Genomic DNA, 17,537 nt, shown 5'->3' with positions numbered 1-17,537 from the left:
GAATCATGAAATTTGTGTAACAATTCTGTAAGCTGATTATTTAAGTACAATGATTTACAGTTTCATTGTAATGTTGTCACATTGTTTCTTTACACACAAAATGGGGATTGCATTTTATTCTAAAGAGTTATGAGTGAATCGCAGGTTTGACGTTGAAGCTGCATGTTTATAAACGGAAATAATGGTTATGTTGAAATTATTGTGTAATCCGTAATGTGCCCTTTGTATAAATGCTATTTATCTGACTAACCACGAGTCACTGATAAATGATAAACTTCAGCTGAACACTGCAGTGGGTAGTTAGGCTTACATGTGACTACCACAGCCTTGGCAGGCATTTTCTGCGTTCTAAAGCCTGCCCGTAAGTTTGATATACAACGACACTTGTGCATGAAAAATTGTAAACTGTGAGATATTTGTTTTGCGTCCAACTGTTGAAGGCAAGATGTTTATTGCCTCATTCATTAATAGTGTTTCTTGTTAAATTAAGAATAAATCTGAATTTTAAGTGACAGAATATCATTGTCCTTGTTTATGTTGTGTCTATGTCAATATTCAGTGCTATAAAAGTTACTATGTAATGATTGCTAAATGCAGCTTCGTGGGTGGAACCGGAAGGCATGCAATGTGGGCTGTAGTTGAGCAGGGATGTGTTACGTAAGTATACTGACATGATATAATTTGCATTTCAGGTCTCTACATTGCAAAAGAAAAGAGAAAATATAGCTGTCGTTTGAACAGCAGAATGTGGAACTTAGAAGCTGTAATCAGAAATCTAGTTTAACATTTTATTTAAAAAGGCACAACTGTACAGAGAAATCATGGTTGGTCAGGGAAATTGCATGGGTGTGTTACAGCGCCGCTCGATTCCCACGGTGCGATAAGTACAACTCGGTCCGTCGGTCGATAAGCGATTCTGGCAGCAAGCAATATTACGCTAACAAATAGAACTGTCGTTACGTTGCTTCATTCAATAGGGAGAACGTGATGGAAGGTTCGGTGATTGAAGGAACCGCTAAAAATTGATGTCACTGTACAACATATTTGAAAACTTATGTGAAATATCTCAATTTAAAATTATGGCCCTAATAGTCCTGTAATATCTCCCAAAATTTCATTAGATTTACATTATCTGTGTACGATAGGAAATTGACCCAAATAAACGTTCTATTTGGTTTTCATTCAACTTTGATGAGACTTGTAATTTTTCTCAGTCCCTCGATTTTTATGCAGGGTTAATGCGTTTAAATTTAAATACGTTGAGGCTGGTTTCATGTCCTTTGTTCACTGCCCATGGTCACTTCCTCCCATCTCTCTGGCTCCAGAAACTTCTGCAGAAAGAAACAGCTGGTTTATATACGCTGTGTATCAGGTTATGATTCGGGATTGCGATTTTAGATTTGGCGCTGTTTTACTTGACGTTCCGGATTCTCTATAAATTAAACTGCTTGGGTTGAGGACAGGAAAATGTAGCTATATTTATGAAAGAACAGTTTGGTGAAAAAGATTCTGTCCTTCAGACTGATCAAACCAACCAGGAATCGGAACCGGTTTGTTAAGAAAAACACTTGTGCGCCTGGATTGTACACAGTGCAGTGCTCACTCTAGATGTGCGTCTCGCGACCTTTTTGAGGTTATAAACAAAGTAAATAACTGGAGCAGACAATGTTCCTGCTAACAGCATAACGTGTAAGATCAGTTTCGTTGCACTGAGAGCACGTCGTTCGTACACTGTTATCACAGTAGCGTATGTTTTTATGTATCGATTATCCACCCTAAGATGATTCACCAAGACTCAAATATGCAGACCCATCCTTCTCAGTGAGCACTCAATAAGGACCGTTCTGTTTATTTAATTTTGTGTAAAATAGTGTATGATGAGCGACTTTTTTTAAATGGTGGCGCCAGAAAATAAACTTTGGGAACCACGGATGAAGGGGCATTAACACGCTAGTTTTCATTGATCAGAATACGTTTATGTTTTAGTCTCTCTCTCCGGAGAGCAAAGCCAATCGCCTTGACGTCCGCGCACATGACGCCGGGGGCGTCTCAGTGCTGAGTGACGTCACCGCGTGACATCCCCTCATGACTCAGACGACGGTCGTTAGTTGTATCACGGAACTCGACCAGACCGGTCCAGTGCAGTTTCTTTCTTGGTAGTTGCTTACACGAGATACTTCTGAGATTACGCAGTAGTGAATAGTGCATTCTGGCGCCGAACGTAATGCAGGATGAGGGGGCTGACCCCTTTCCCCAGCTGCACATGTATCATCAAGGTACGTCGTGTGTTCCAGTGTTTCGAAAGTGGTTCGGGTGCAACCACGCTTTTCTTCTCACTCACAAATCTGTAAAGTTGATTGTGTGTTCTTTCTGACCCTCATAATTCCTTTCGAATCACAGGATGATTGTGAATGGTATCCAGCGTCGCGGTCAAGTCGGCACTTCTGCTTCGTGCTCGGTAGGTAATGGGTTGAATTCCCGACCTGGTAACTGGCAATACTGACGGGTGTTTCGCGGTCATCCCCAGTCCATCCAGCCAGATCTCGTGATAGTACTTTGAATTAGGCCACGATCACTTCCTTCTCATCATTTCCGAAGCATCCTATCATTGACGCTGTATAATCTGACTTCATGATTGCGTCATGAAAGAAAACACGAATAAAAATAATGAAATTACGAAAACGTGGGAGGAAATTGTCGTCGCCATTTTACAGTTGCCCCAGAATTTTCCTAGAGGGATCGAGAAAATTTACAAAAACAGCAGGACGGTCTTTGGACTCTCGAACACGAAGTAGGAGTGGCAGCCTGTTTCGTCGAATCGTGGCCGGTTTTGTACGTGTTTTTGCTACTGTCAAGTTCACGAATGAACTCTGACATCACTGCGCGCTGTCAGTTTACAGTGTCAAAGAATGTACATTGCTTGCTCTTGTTCATGTGTATAATATTCACTGAGATGCATCAGCAGTGTTTGCCGGCTTCTGGAAAAGTTTGTAATCGCTCAGGTGATGAATTTGCCTACCTTCCACGTAACCCGAAAGTTCTGGCTCTGGACCCCCTCCTCCTTTACGAAAACCATTTCGCACGTCTGCACCCTGTCTTTTAAGATCTGTTGAAATATTGTTCTTCCATTCATGCCCCAAGTAGCCACTCGCATTCAGGATTTCTGGCAAAAATATTGTTTTTGCTTGCATGTGTGCTAAATGCCCCCCCCCCCCCGTTCATCTAATCTTCCTTGATTTGATTGCCCTGAATTATGATACTGCTCATTGTACATTCTCCATTTTCCTGTTGCTTCCTGTCTCTTAGGTCTAAATAGTATTTCAATCCTTTAGTTTTAGTTTGAAGGTGTAAAGACAGGGCATTCTCAATTGAATGGTAATAACCATCTTCCAAATTCATGTTCTCATAAGTTAGTGGTGAATTTAATTTTGATTTGTTACTGTAATTTCTAGATATCTGAATTGCAGCATTTTCACAGAGTTTATTAGCAATCTTTATATAATTCACGACTGTCTTGTATTCTGCTGACAAGAATTTTGTAGTCTGTTGTTTAATAATTAATGGCGCAAAACTCGGGCATTTAAACAGCTAGAGACAGTAAGAGTCAATTAATATATTAAACGATTAATCATGAGAGCCTGAAATGGACTGTAGAAGGGTATGAAGAATTCTGTCTGATTATGTGCCCTAGTGCATGTTCGGGTCTTAATCTAAGAGGCTGCAATGCGAATTCTCTCTCTCTCTCTCTCTCTCTCTCTTTTTACATACAAATGTACCAGGTAATTTTTATTTCCATATCTACCCTCTGACGGTCTTAATCCTTCTAGTTGTTACCATAAAGTCTCGCTGTGTGTCATGTTCTTATATCAAAAGTATTGCAGGTTTGCTGCAGAGGGAATGCGAATTTTATTTTTCTTATAAACCGTCGGTTACTATTATTGATAATTTTGGCACAGAAACATGGAGTATCATTTATATTCACTCCAGATTTTATAATCTACTTTAAACTGTTAGATAGCAGAGGATTGACAAGGCTGACAGGTCACCTTTAGTGGAGGTTTTAACACCTCAATTCCAAGAAACTGTTAATACTTTGATGGAAGCAGGTCACGTTCTGAAACATGAAAACTCGTGTATTGTGGCCTGCTTGATATTCCAGAACTGGAAACAGCATGAGAAGATGGAATTTCGTAAAAAGAGGAGGTTCGGAAGTTTATACTGAAAAGGGAATATCTTGGTGTACGTTACATCAATGGGACACACACGTAATTTCCACAGCTCTTTTTAGAGAGGTAATATATTTAAATTTGTTTAGTTATTTTATAGCATTACTGGATTTTCTTAGCTCTTGTCTAACCTAATTGACCGTGCAATTAGGTCCCTGTGGATGAATCAGTAGCAGTGATGCGTGTCTATAAATCGGTTAGCCGGTTGATCGTAGTAACGGGGTCATTGTTATCGCGAAGACGTGATTCCGTAACATCGTGCAGCACTCTGCGAGTAGTAGACTACCTGTCCACTTATTCGACCTTTATTTCCACTTGTTGGCCCACTTCAAGTTCATTGAATTGAAGCTGTTTGATTGCATGGTTGTCTCTTATTACATTTACGCCTTAATTGGATTCTAACTGTTTTATTTTGAGAAGCAGCGATAGGAGAACGGGAACTAATGTATGTGTTTAAACGAAAAGTGGACGTAACAATTGTGATTTTAGTTTTCGTGTAATTCATACTCAAGTGCCATGAGAAAAGAATGGCCTCAATTTAGTGATTGAAATATTCGGCCACTGGCTGAAAGGAACTCGTTCCATCCACGAATCTTTAGAAATGTTTCAACAGATATCTCCGCCCTACATAAGAATTTCGTGTGTTTGGGAGTTAAGTGATGGTGAAGATGGATTTTGATTTGTGATTTGACACCAGTTTGTGGCCGTACAGTGTGTCACAGAGCGTGGTAGTGTAGCGGCCGGTTCGGTTAGATAACCTGACAGGTTTTTCATAGAATTTCTGTATCCTCAGTCGGATGCTGGGATATTACCAGGAAATCGAACACGACCGTCTCCTTCACAATGTTCCCATATTATTCCACGAACTGGCTCTTAATTTGAAACAGTGTCATTAAATAATTAACAAGAATCATCGCATCATCTGGCCTAATTGATGATTCTAGCGCTTTCATTCAGCATGTGTAAAAACTACAGGATAATATGTTGAAAGTGGTCTTTTTTACAGATTCATGATCATCTTCCCATTTCATTAGATGGTATGTAATTTGTGCAGTTGAAACAGCGTCGTTAAATGTATAATGTCTAATCGGGATTGAACTGGTGTAATCTACGACTTTGGCAATTTGGAGAGACTGAAGTAAGATATTACCTTTAATGATGTCTATTGACGTTTGTTTATTATTTTAATTAATGACGCTTTCTCAACTACATAGGTTTCTTGCGACGAATGGTTGGGTGATTATGAATGATGAATTGGGATAAACGTAGAAGGAAGCGGCCGTTGCTACCTCAAGGTATGCTCTAGTTTCGACATTTTTCTTGTGGTACTGAGGGAAGCCCGAAGAACCTCCTGGATAAGAAGCAGGGTTGTTAACCTTTACACGGCGACTTTAATGTGAACCTCAGTGCGTCAGACACTTGCAGACAAACGAAAGCGAATTAAACCTCTCTGTCGAATCTTTGTAGTATTTTCAGTAAGTAAGTTGGTGTTTCAGTGAATGGGCAGTTTGTAGATGAATAGACGGGAATTGTGGGACAGCATTTGTAATTTAACGATGTCATGTCAGTCACTGAGGGTTGGTGTCAGTGATTTGATGTTAACTAACTAACTAACTAGATGGCTTACCGAACCCGAAGGTTCATCACCGAATTAACCAAAGCCCTCCACCGGACCCTGTCCTGGGCCAACAACATCCAGTTTCCTTCAACTCCTATCTCCCATAGATCCCGCCTGAGATTATCCTCCCATCTACGTCTAGGTCTCCCCAGCGGTCTCTTCCCTTCAGGTTTCCCAACCAGTACCCGGTGCACACCTCTTGTCCCATCCATGCGCGCTACATGTCCCGCCCATCTCACTCTTCTCGACTTAATCACCCTCACAATACTGGGGGAGCAGTACAGATTTTTAAGCTCGTCATTGTGCAGTTTTCTCCACGCCCCATCGTCTTCCCTCTTAGGCCCAAATATCCTCCTCAACACCCGATTCTCAAACACCTGCAATCTGTGTTCCTCCCTCTGAGTGAGAGACCATGTTTCGCACCCATACAAAACAACAGGCAAGATTATTGTTTTGTATACTTTAATTTTCAGGTTCTTAGAAATCAGACGGGAAGACAAAATATTTTGGACTGAGAAGTAGCAAGCATTTCCGGAATTTAGTCTCCTCCTACCTTCCTCACAAGTATCATTTTGATTTGTTATTGTTGTTCCCAAATATTTGAACTTTGTAACCCTTTCAAAGGATTTATTAGCTACCCTAAGATAATTTTGCCCGCCTGTCTTCTGATGACGAGATACTAACATGTACTTAGTTTTTTCTGAATTTACTTCCAGCCCCACTTGTCTACCAGCCTCTAGTAAAACTTCTGCGTTCCTCTTTATTGTATTTATATCGTCCCCCAATAAATTAACATCATCAGCATATGCCAATAGCTGATGTGTCCCATTCAATTGCAAACCCTCCTGCCTACCTTGGACCTTCCTGATGGCGTATTCTAGCGCAAAGTTAAAGAGCAAGGGAGACAAAGCATCTCCTTGTTTTAGACCGTTCTTGATGAGGAATGTCTCAGATACATATTTACCTACTCGAATTTTGCTGCAGGTTTCATTTAAGCACATTTTTATTAGACCCACTAGCTTCTTTGGTATACCAAATTCAATAAGAATATTATATAGCACTTCTCTCTTCACAGAGTCATAGGCTTTTTTGAAATCTATAAATAACTGATGTACAGTCCCACCGAACTCCCATTTTTTCTCTAGTATCTGACGAATGCAAAAGATCTGATCAATCGTTGATCTGTTTCGTCTGAACCCACACTGATGATCCCCAATAGTTTCATTCGCATATGGGGTTAATCTTGCCAAAAGAATGTTGGATAGAATTTTGTATGAGGTTGATAGCAGCGATATTCCTCGGTAATTACCACACTCAGTCTTGTCCCCCTTCTTATAAATAGGAATAATTATGGATTCCTTCCATTGATGTGGCATCTCTTCCTTATCCCAAATTAACTGAATAAGCTTATGGATCCTCATATGCAACCCTTTGCCACCTGCTTTAATTAATTCGGCCGGAATCTGATCAATTCCTGGAGATTTATAACTTTTCAACTTCCCAATGGCTAGTTCCACTTCATCTAAGCTAGGTTCTGGCACCAACAGTTCAGCTGTATGCATTTTAATCTGTCTAATATCACCAGTATTATGAACATTTAAGAGCTCGCTAAAGAAATTTTTCCACCTATTCACAATTTTTATTGGATCTGCAAGCAAATTGCCACTATCATCCTTTACCAAATTAGTCTGGGGTTGATATCCTTTCTTAAAGTTATTAATGCCTCTGTACAGGTCTCTGATGTTTTTTTCCTTATTATTTGTCTCAAGTTCAGCAATTTTGCCCTTCAGGTATTCCCTTTTCTTAGTCCTAAAGGTTCTACTAGCCTCACGTCTCACGTTACATAGATTATCCGCATTTGTTTTGTTTGGGTTCTGCAACCATTGAAATTTTGTTTGCTTCCTTCGATCTATTAATTTTGAACATTCTTCATCAAACCACGGTTTATTTTGCTTTCTCCTGTAGTATCCTAGTTTCTCTTTTGCTGAAATTTTGATGCAGTTTCTGACATTTTCCCACTCCCTGTTGATGTCCACACTTTCATTATCCTCATTTGTCTCTAAAATTTGAAACCTATTCGAAATTTCAACTTGATATTGTTCCTTTGCCTCTCCCTCACTTAATTTTTTCAAATCAAATCTTTCTGTGTCAAAATTTTGTTTAGTTCGTCTACTTACTGAAAGCCGCTCCCTCACTTTTGCTACCACCAGATAATGATCAGTGTCGCAATCTGCTCCTCTGAATGATCTCACATCAATTACATTTGTCTGCCTTCTCTTATCTACTAAAACATGATCTATTTGATTGTGTGTTCTGCCATCTGGGGAAGTCCAAGTGTATTTATGAACATCACGGTGTGGAAATTTTGTACTTTTTACAATTAAATCTTTTGACGTAGCGAAGGTCACTGCTCTGACGCCATTATCATTACTAAGTGCATGGAGACTCTCGCTGCCTATTGTGGGTTTGAAGACATCCTCCCTCCCAATTTTTGCATTGAAATCTCCTAGCAGAATTTTCATGTGATACTTGCCAAATGTATCAAATACTGATTCCAATTCTTCATAAAAGCTATCCTTGATATCATCGCTTTTGTCTTCAGTTGGGGCATGAACATTAAGGACAATGATGTCGCACCAACGTCCTTCCAAAATTACGTAAGACAACCTGTCACTAACAAATTCTACTCTCTTAACTGCTGCCCTAATTCTGCTATGAACAAAAAAACCCGTCCCTAGCTGATGATTGTCATTCCCCTTTCCATAGAAAGTGATTTGATGTTGGTGATTAAAATATCTAAAAATTGATAAGTAATTTCCCAAGAAAGGCAGAGGTCTCGAATGATGGACTAATTTCGGTATGAGTCCTACCGTCTTCCAGAATAGTAAGTAAGATGTTAGTTTGTAAGTATGGGCGTGAAGCTTGGTCTCTCGCCTTAACGGCAGAACATAAGTCGAGGTTTTTTTTTAGAAAAGGGTGTTTGTGTTTAAGAAAGAGGAAGGAATAAATTATCACAATGACCAGCTTCATAATTGGTGCTTTTCACGAAAATGTTACCGAATCTAAAAGGTTGAGGTGGACAGGACATGTAACACCCACGAGGAAAATGATACATGCATACATTATTTTAGTCGGAAAACCTAAAGGAAGGAAGAAGAAGAAGTATACTTAGATGGTAAATTAATATTGAAAATATCTTAACTAGTGTGGAAGTGGTCTGGATTTTTCTGATTCAGGTCAGGAATCTTTGGTGTGCTGTTGTAAACGCTGTGATGAATATTTGGGCTTCATAAAAGACGGAACACTTTTTAGCAACTAAGCGACTATCAGCTTGTGAGAAAAGACTTTGCTGTATGGAGTTGGTATGATTACACGAAGATGAACTCGGGCTGACACCAAGAAGGCAGTCTGTAGGTCATCCTCATCTCAGTAGCTGAAGACAGCCTTCACACTTCACACTTCTTCTCTTGGAGTCTGTGTAATGTGAAATGAAAATTCTAAATCTGATTTTCACAACGTGTATCTTTCAGTGCAGAGCATCATCATCACTAGGAACTACACCCCAGTGTGTTTTATGCAGTTCCTAGCAGGATCTCATCTCTTCCGCAAAGAAGTCCAGAAGTCCGTGCTAAACAGAAAAGTACCTGCTGCGGCTTCAGCCTGGCGCACTGCGCCAGGGACGTAAACTTTTCCACAGGGTGGTTATGAAAAAATACACAAAAGATCAGTGTTTCCTTATCTCTTTTGTGCGTGGAATTTTAAACCTCAGATATAAAAGCAGGCCTGAAATAATGCAGTTAATTCAATTAATTCCTTAGTAATTCAATTCCATGAATTGCTGGCAAAAAAATTGTGTCGTTATGGAATCTGAAAGTGCATCATCATATTCACAACATGCTGAAATTAAAGTGTTGTTATCAATCAGTTGAATTCATCTCAAACATTTATGCTGTTAGTCTAAGATGCTCTTAATAATATTCTCCCATTGATGTCCAAGTCTTCCAAGGGATCTCTTCTCTTGAGGTTTTCCGGCGAAAAATTTGTATGATTTCACCGTTAGATGTGACATGTTCACACATCGCTTTTACTTTAATTGAATCACAACAATATCTGATGAATACAGATCATGACGTTTATTTTGCAGGTCTGTTTACACTACACAGAACGCAAAGAAGAACGAATTTAAAAGTTAACACTCTCTGTGTTGTATGTGATATTTCTTTTAATTTTATTTTCGTAAATTCTCAGAATTACTTTTCATAATGGACAACAGATTTTCTTAGGTTTGTTGGGGAATCAAGGTTTGACAACACTGTAAGGAACCGCCACGTAGATGCTAGGGTTAAATGACATTATAGTGCTTTTTCTTTGTCGATTTTGATCGACAGCATGTTTTTTTCACAAAGAAGAAATTTTGTGAAACTCGAAAATAGCTTATCCCGTGTTTGGAAGAGAAAGATGTCACATTTGCATTTTAAATATCGTTTCTTCCTTTTATGGTGTTTGAGACAGCCTTCATTACCATCTGAAAATTAAAGCTCTTTGTTCTTCATGTAAAAAAGAAAATGGCGTTCTGCACGAGAGTCAGTCAGTTAGTTAGTTAGTTTCATGTTAGTTATTTTAACTGTGAAGTGCACTGTAACCGGTTATACACAGGCTATGATTATTATTTTCTGGTTCTTTATTTTTCTTTCATTCTGGTGTATATTAGACTTAAATCCAGTATACATTTCTGTTTTATTATCACGGCGATTTTAATTTTCATTCAGCCCTAAAGGAACTCATCTCGGAACGAAAGAGCTGAAAATCTGTCCCTACTGGGAGAAGTGGTTAATTTAGATTCCCTCACCCCTTACTTTTGCAAGTAATTGCGTCACGTTCAAGTTGATTATCACTCCCCACCACGGCCATATGGGGCGGTCTTGGGCTCTTCCTTATCACACCCCTTCAGCATGGTAACCATATTGCCTTTGTTTGTCACAACTTTCTTTCTTGCCTCGAGCTTTCTTGTTTGCATGCATTAGTAAAACGAATAGTACATTTCGAGACTTTTTGTGTTTTCTGAATTGAGCAGAATCCTCTTCCTCTCCAGCCCTCGAGCTGAAGTCGCATAGTCGACTCATTGCAGTGTCGTATAGACCATTGTTTCTGACCCGGGGGTTCGCAAGTTGTGCCTAAGGAGATCGCGAGTTGAGTAGTTTTTATGCTGTACTGCTGCAGGTTATAAGCTTCTTTCATCATATGTTTTGATTCCACATTTGAGTAAAACGCGAAGAAAGCGTTTCATTCCATATGCTCTTTCATTTATTCTGTGTGTTTTTAAATCAGAATGTATGTGATAATTTTGGGGAGGCTGTCCATGATACCAGAAGGGCTGAGAGGGGATGGGGTCCGCTGCACCAAAATTGTTGAGAAGCACTGATGTAGACTACTCAGCCGCCTCTGGCAGTTCTACATCGTAAGCATTCAGAGAACATTTAATTACTGATGATGCTCGATTTTGTTCTGTCATTGGCGTAACGGTCATTTTACAAATACTGTTGTCAGCTGTTTAGAATATTAAATTTAAAAAAATTTGCGTTAAACTTGAGAAATTTACTTTATTTCGGACTCACTGTAGCTTTTCGCTAACAGTGGAACCTTTTTTACTCTTATTTCATTCTTGCTTGCACATAGTCTGTAATTGTTTCGATAATGCATAAATAGTGAAATTTCGACATTTTAATTTTCCTTTGGTGGCTTAAAATACAAGAGGCGAGCGATGTTTTTAGTTTGCAGAGAGTGTCGGCATATTTGTTTTCTAACTGATTCTTTTCGATTTGCCTTGGTATACACGTGAAGGGTTCTGGGTTGTAGCAACATGTAGTCTGAGTACACGGCTCTACAACCCAGAAGACTGACATAGTCGCATGTTGCGGCAGCTAGTGCTGTCAATACAGTTATTTGGAAAATGTCCGCAGTTTCCATGCGCCGCTACATGAAGGCAGAACGAGGATCGTGTAGAACATACGTAAAACTTGACGCATTTGAGATCTCAGCATCAGATGTTGGTGAGTGGTTAGCTTCATGTTCAGACTGCTGTTTCAGGGACCAAGAGAATTTCCGAACGTAGCCTAGTGGTGAAGAAAATAACCCAGTATCGTCCCAGAGTTTGAACACCGGACATTCAGGCCGTATCCAGTTGGTCTGCTGACCGAACTAAAACTTCTAATTTTAAATTGACAGTACGGAAAATTTTAGTTTTTACAATTCTGCCGTTTTCCAACATTAGTCCTTCCTCTGTATAAGCAAGCCCTTTGGAGGTGTAAAATTTTATGAACCCATCTCCGAGAAAATGGTCTCCAGTAAGTGTTTCCTCTCTCACCTCTATCATTAATTCATAAATAAGGATGTTTTTCTCATGCGCAGCTGAATCGTGTGTTTGAAAGCAAGATACGTTAGTGGATTGGATTCTCACGGGTATAATAATGAACTTTCGCTTGTTAAAGTAGAGCTTACTGTATGTACCATCTGCTTTAACAATCAGTAATGCTGCATTTTGTTTATGGGTTTCATATGATTCTCAGTGTAAACAGGTATTATTTCCCATAGATGTGTGGTGTTTTCTTTGTGGTATTGACCGAACTATTAATTATTATTTAGACGAGCTTCGAAAAAGCGATTGTAAATTAGTTCATTCCGAAGGAAAATGTCTCGTTGTAGCGGAGCGGTTGTGGTGTTATTCGCGAAGCGTCTGATTTAGACCGGCGCCACCTGGAATGCTTGTAGGCGTCGTCTTGTTCGACGTCAACAAAGTAAATACTGTAGCCAAAGTATTTCTGTTCTGGCATTCCCTGTGCGCCGTCCATTTGACAGATGTAGCAGCAGAAACCTTGCATTGGAGTAGAGAAACCTTTACGTCTCTCGTAAGCATATTGCCACTCAGCAAAAACACTGCTTTCTGACGTACGGGTTATTTTATTTGTCACGCAACCCTACTGTACCTTCCAAGAAAAGAATAAAACTTTGTTTTCCCCCAAGCATTTATAAGCTTATTTCCAGAATTAATTTTTCTTTGAATTCATAAATAGTGCACTGAATAACTATCCAAAGCAAAAATCATTCTTGAGAAGGTGGTAGTCGCTCAACTGGCCAGATCCTTGCCTTTTATATAACCCAGATGTTAATTTTTAAATCACTAGATGCCGCTATTGGTATCTGTTCCAGACAGTCTAATCTATTCAGCATCCTCATACCTTAGATCCTCAGTATTCACCGCAATATTATCCTCACATCTATACTTCTGTCTCTTGAGTGGGTTTCTTTTCTTCAGGTTCTTGCGACGACGATTATATAAAGATTTCACATCTTCTCGTAACATCTCATCCTCCTTGCTTTGATCAACCTAATAATATTTAGTGAAGGCATGAAGCATCTCATTTCGCACTTTTCTCCATCCTGGTACTTCCTCCCTCTGTTCCCCTGGTGACAGATAGTGTGTGACAACTGTTTCAAGCACATGCCGCTGTGTGATAATGATCACAACAAACATGACTAAAATTAAACGGAATGTCTTGTGTGTTTATCGCAGGCAGTAACGGCTCATCTTACTTAAAGAAACAACCAAAGTTCTAGTCTTGCGGGGACTTGCGTGTTAGCTGTTAGAAACGTCCGCGTTTTGTGGAACAGAAAGGTTCATTACAGTCTTCACAAGACGCAGTAGTCCTTCGTTAGACCCTGTTCTTAACCAGTTGAATCCTGTTTTCATCATTAGGGGAGAGTCGTGTAGTACCAGACAGCGTATAATATCGGACAGTGTTGTATTTCCGAAACTTCCCTGCTTAGTGTCATTGGAGTCGTGCCTCTGTTCGTCACAGAGGACAGCCCTTAGTTGAAGTAAATCCGTTGAGCCGGTGAGGTGAGTGTTTCCATCATGTAAGTCGATTGATTAATCTCAGACAACACCCATTTAATTAAACACGGTTGTTGACTACAAAAACTATCATGTTTACAGAACTATAGGTATCTAATCTAAGAACATGTACGCGTCATTTACTGTGGTTCCAACTTCCTTATACATCTGTGATTTTAAATTTTTGTACATTCGTGCCTTCTAGTGGCATTCTCAGTGAAATTTCCTTGGTATATTCCCATATTCAAATCGCTTCCCGTCTTGTGACCTAGGAATCAGTGTCTACCTTGTGTGAAATGGCGCAATGTTCCTTGCTTGAGTCTGCTCGCTTCAAGTGTTTTTATTGTGCGAATTTATAATTTGTGATTGCTTGTATACAACCAGTGTGGACTACAACTAGCATTGGCCGTCATGATAGTCAGCAATTAAAGACAACCGTGTTACGTGTGCATAAACCCGTGTTTCTCATACATTGAAGCCAGCCCAACATAACCAAATCTTCTCCAAAATTACCTGTAAGTGCAAATCTAATGCTTAAGTAACGCCTGTTATGACTTCGGTAATATCGACGGGAGTGTCGTGAGGTGTAACGATGATAACGCCGTTGTGCATGCTACTCTACGCGTCTGTAACCCAACCTAGGCGAATCTCGCTGAATTGTAAAGGGTTTGAATCCTGTGCTTGTGCAAACAAGCGAGAAGAACAGTTTGCTTACGGTAATACGCTACGTTATGCAAACATATTGCCTTTAGTCACGTTCGTATTTATTACAACAAACACGTATTTAAGAGAATATTTGGATCTAAGAGAGAGGAAGTAACAGGAATATGTAGGAATCTGGATAATGCTCTGCTTCATAATTTTTACTCTTCGCCATGTTTTATTACGGTAATTGAATCGAGAGGAGTGAAATGAATGCAACACGTAACATTTTTAGATTTTCGGACCTTAAAGGTTAATGTTGGTTATTAAGAAGAACTGTACCAGACCGCACTGACACTTGAGCTTTTAACACGTTCTTAGTGTGAAACTGCCAGTAAAGGAAATATGCTATCTCCATGTGACCGTTTTCGTAAGTGGCTGTCTGAATCCTTATTTTTATTTCGAAAATTATTTTGACACATTCTTTTCTTATTGGCAGACCTGCATTTTGTAAAATGCTTACATTGCCTCTTTGAGGCCCGTAGCCAGTGGAATTTTATGGCGAGAGATGTTACGTCTACAGTGGAGCCGTCTGCAGCTTTTATGCAAATTATATTACAGCACGATATTCCCTCCGTAGCTCTAATTTGGTTTGGCAGAATATATTTCTTCCTTACTGATCGGGAGAGTGACAGCGCAGTTTGTAGTAACCATGGAAACATAACGGAAAAAAATTGAGTTTTAGGAATTGTTGTATTAAGAGATGCACTCCGCACTGAGTGAGTCATGAAACCACAGCCTTGAATACTAATTAGTGTCTAGCAGTAATTTACTAGTCACAGCAGGTCGTTCAGAACAGTGTTGTCACTTATTAGGCTCTGCGTATGTGAAGCGAAGTCATGGAACGTCTTATATGGAGGTGTGGTCCGTATGTGACCTAGAAACAGCGTTTGCCTGTAGACGGATTTCAATAAAACTAGGCCCTACGTGTTGACAAGGCAACTTCTTTACTGAGACCTAGGCGTAGATGGCAGTATTACGTTAAAATTGGGCATTGTAGGACGTAAGAGTGTTGACTATATTAGTTTGGCTTAGGATAGGGTAGGATTTATCAACCCGGTTCCATAAATGCGGCTATTTACATAAAAATCAGTGAAACCTGTGTAATGACACCGAATTTACAACTTTATTATGAAGAGGCTTTTGTAGTGCGATTTGGTGTTGGTTATGTATTTAATTCTGACTTTAATGTAACTGTAATTGTGATGGTTCGTTTTAAGTGTAGATTTAAACGTACGACCTGCATATGCGCTTATAGAATGAAACTGTATTCTTCTGCGTTGTTAGAGGGAAATCATGAAAGCAGGAAAAGGGACGTGGCCAAGTACGAGCTTCGCGCAGACCTGTGTTAACGAGAAATTACGAGCGTTCTCACAGCTAACAATGTTACATTTTGCCTGGTAGCTAAATAGACCTACTGATTGACAAAAATAAGTCGAAACCAATTTAAACTTTTATTTACTGAATTACATAATTACAATTTAATTGTTATAATAGGTGTTCCGTGTGTGTTTAAATGAGCCAGTTTTGTTAAATAACATTCCACACGCTACACCGCTTTCATTAAACACGTGATCATAAGATGTCGTTGAAACATGTTTTTGTTTTGCACGCTAGAACGATATCTGCATACTACAGGTTACGTTCAGTAATAGCGATGGCGGATTGTTCTTTTATCAGTGTCACCGTAAAGCACGATTTAAGTTTTAATAACAACAAAAACAAAATAACAGAATGTCATGAGACTATGAACTAATACCCCCCCCCCCCCCATATTCCCACTACACACACACACGCTCCCGAAAGGATGTGTTCCGTGTTTTGAAACTGAAATTCTAGCAACCTTAATCCCATTTAAAGATTTCACAGGAATCGTTACGAAAACGTTGCAATTCATTATGGTCATTTTCCTGCCTGAGATTCAAACTGCGGACCTCAGAAACGTTACCTGCCCTTTGTTGTTTTAAATACAGAACGGTGTCCTGATTAGGGGGTGAAGCAAGGGGTGGGGCTGCCTTTTGCGATCGTGAATTACATTCTCAGCCATTTATCTGCACCTTCCAGTCACAGAAAATAATTCCTGAAATTAGGGGATCAACCACTTACACTCAGAATTTCTGTTCGCTACTCATGTAGCATGCATGTGGTATGAAAAATTGATTTCCTCTGAGTTCACGACGTCCTGAGTTCTGAACGTTGCGTTCAAACAGTGGCGTAGCTTACCTAAGTTCTGGCGGGGATCTGTTCTTTATGCGTGTACGTGTAACATATGACGAATTGGGTTCTTCGTGAACTCTCCGACAATAGAACCGGAAATTCAACACCGCCAGCATCAAAGTCAGCCAACCATTAAACTCTTGTCAGTCCAGAATTTGTTCAGTGCACGTCATATGTTTTAAAAGGGATATTTGTGTCGCAGATGGAAAAGAATTTTCCGCCCGTCCGGTGTGAGTCCTATGTAGAGTGGACTTCCGGAAAATGTAACAGTGAAAAACAAAGAAAGAAATATGCAGCAAATTTTAAGTATATATTACTCAGAAAAGTGTATGATATGCAGCATAAATCTGCTCATAAATACACGGGGTGTATGTTGTACAGCATTTATTTCATATAGAAGTAAATGTCTGTATTAATAGCAATTCTGAATGGAACAAAATAGAATTTAATGAGATTTAAGGTTCTCACTGTGATTAAGATGTCGATGGTGGGTCTGCTGGGTTTCTAACGCCGCGTGGATTTCTACGAAGATACCAACGTTTCGGAGGAACATACTGTCACCATATTCAGCCCTGAAGATGGAGACAGTATTTTTCCGAACAGCCTTCAAGTACACACGACGTTACAACCCACAAGACCAAGCTTTTTTCTGCGTAGCCGTAGTAACTCTTCTAGGATAGGTATTTCTAATTTTTAAAACTCTTTTATTCCTCATTTTGCTTTCATCGACGTGTGTTCTTTTTCCAGATACTGCTTTTAGCTTCTGTATTTGTGTAGATACACAGAATAGTCACGAGAGTGTATGAAGCGTTGCGCAAATGTTGCAATAACACCGCTCTTGGTACGTCAGCTGTTTCCAACTCTTTCCTGCGTTATTGTTTGA

At 39.6% G+C, this 17,537-nt stretch overlaps 1 protein-coding gene across 9 annotated transcripts in view; it reads left to right on the top strand.

Moving 5' to 3' along the window:
• Positions 1-17,537, top strand: part of LOC110833899 (uncharacterized) — a 41,976-nt gene that overhangs the window by 193 nt on the left and 24,246 nt on the right. For 2 of the 9 annotated variants that reach the window (XM_022072467.2, XM_022072465.2), the window contains exons 1-2: positions 2,091-2,276; positions 2,401-2,458. The exons of 1 other annotated variant lie outside the window; for it this stretch is intronic. In XM_022072467.2, the coding sequence (XP_021928159.1) occupies positions 2,232-2,276; positions 2,401-2,458 (103 nt within the window). In that variant the 5' untranslated portion in view covers positions 2,091-2,231. Of the gene's footprint in view, positions 1-375; positions 658-2,090; positions 2,277-2,400; positions 2,459-4,167; positions 4,293-11,806; positions 11,895-13,498; positions 13,742-14,030; positions 14,251-17,537 lie in introns of those variants that run through there. 6 more of the 9 variants (XM_022072472.2, XM_022072468.2, XM_022072471.2 and 3 more) reach the window with 6 other exon arrangements.

Source organism: Zootermopsis nevadensis, unplaced genomic scaffold (genome assembly GCF_977971745.1).
Source record: "Zootermopsis nevadensis isolate Lab colony 2312 unplaced genomic scaffold, Znev_1.0 Znev_ptg000022l, whole genome shotgun sequence".
NCBI classification, from domain to species: domain Eukaryota; kingdom Metazoa; phylum Arthropoda; class Insecta; order Blattodea; family Termopsidae; genus Zootermopsis; species Zootermopsis nevadensis.
This window is presented reverse-complemented; position numbering and strand designations above follow the sequence as displayed.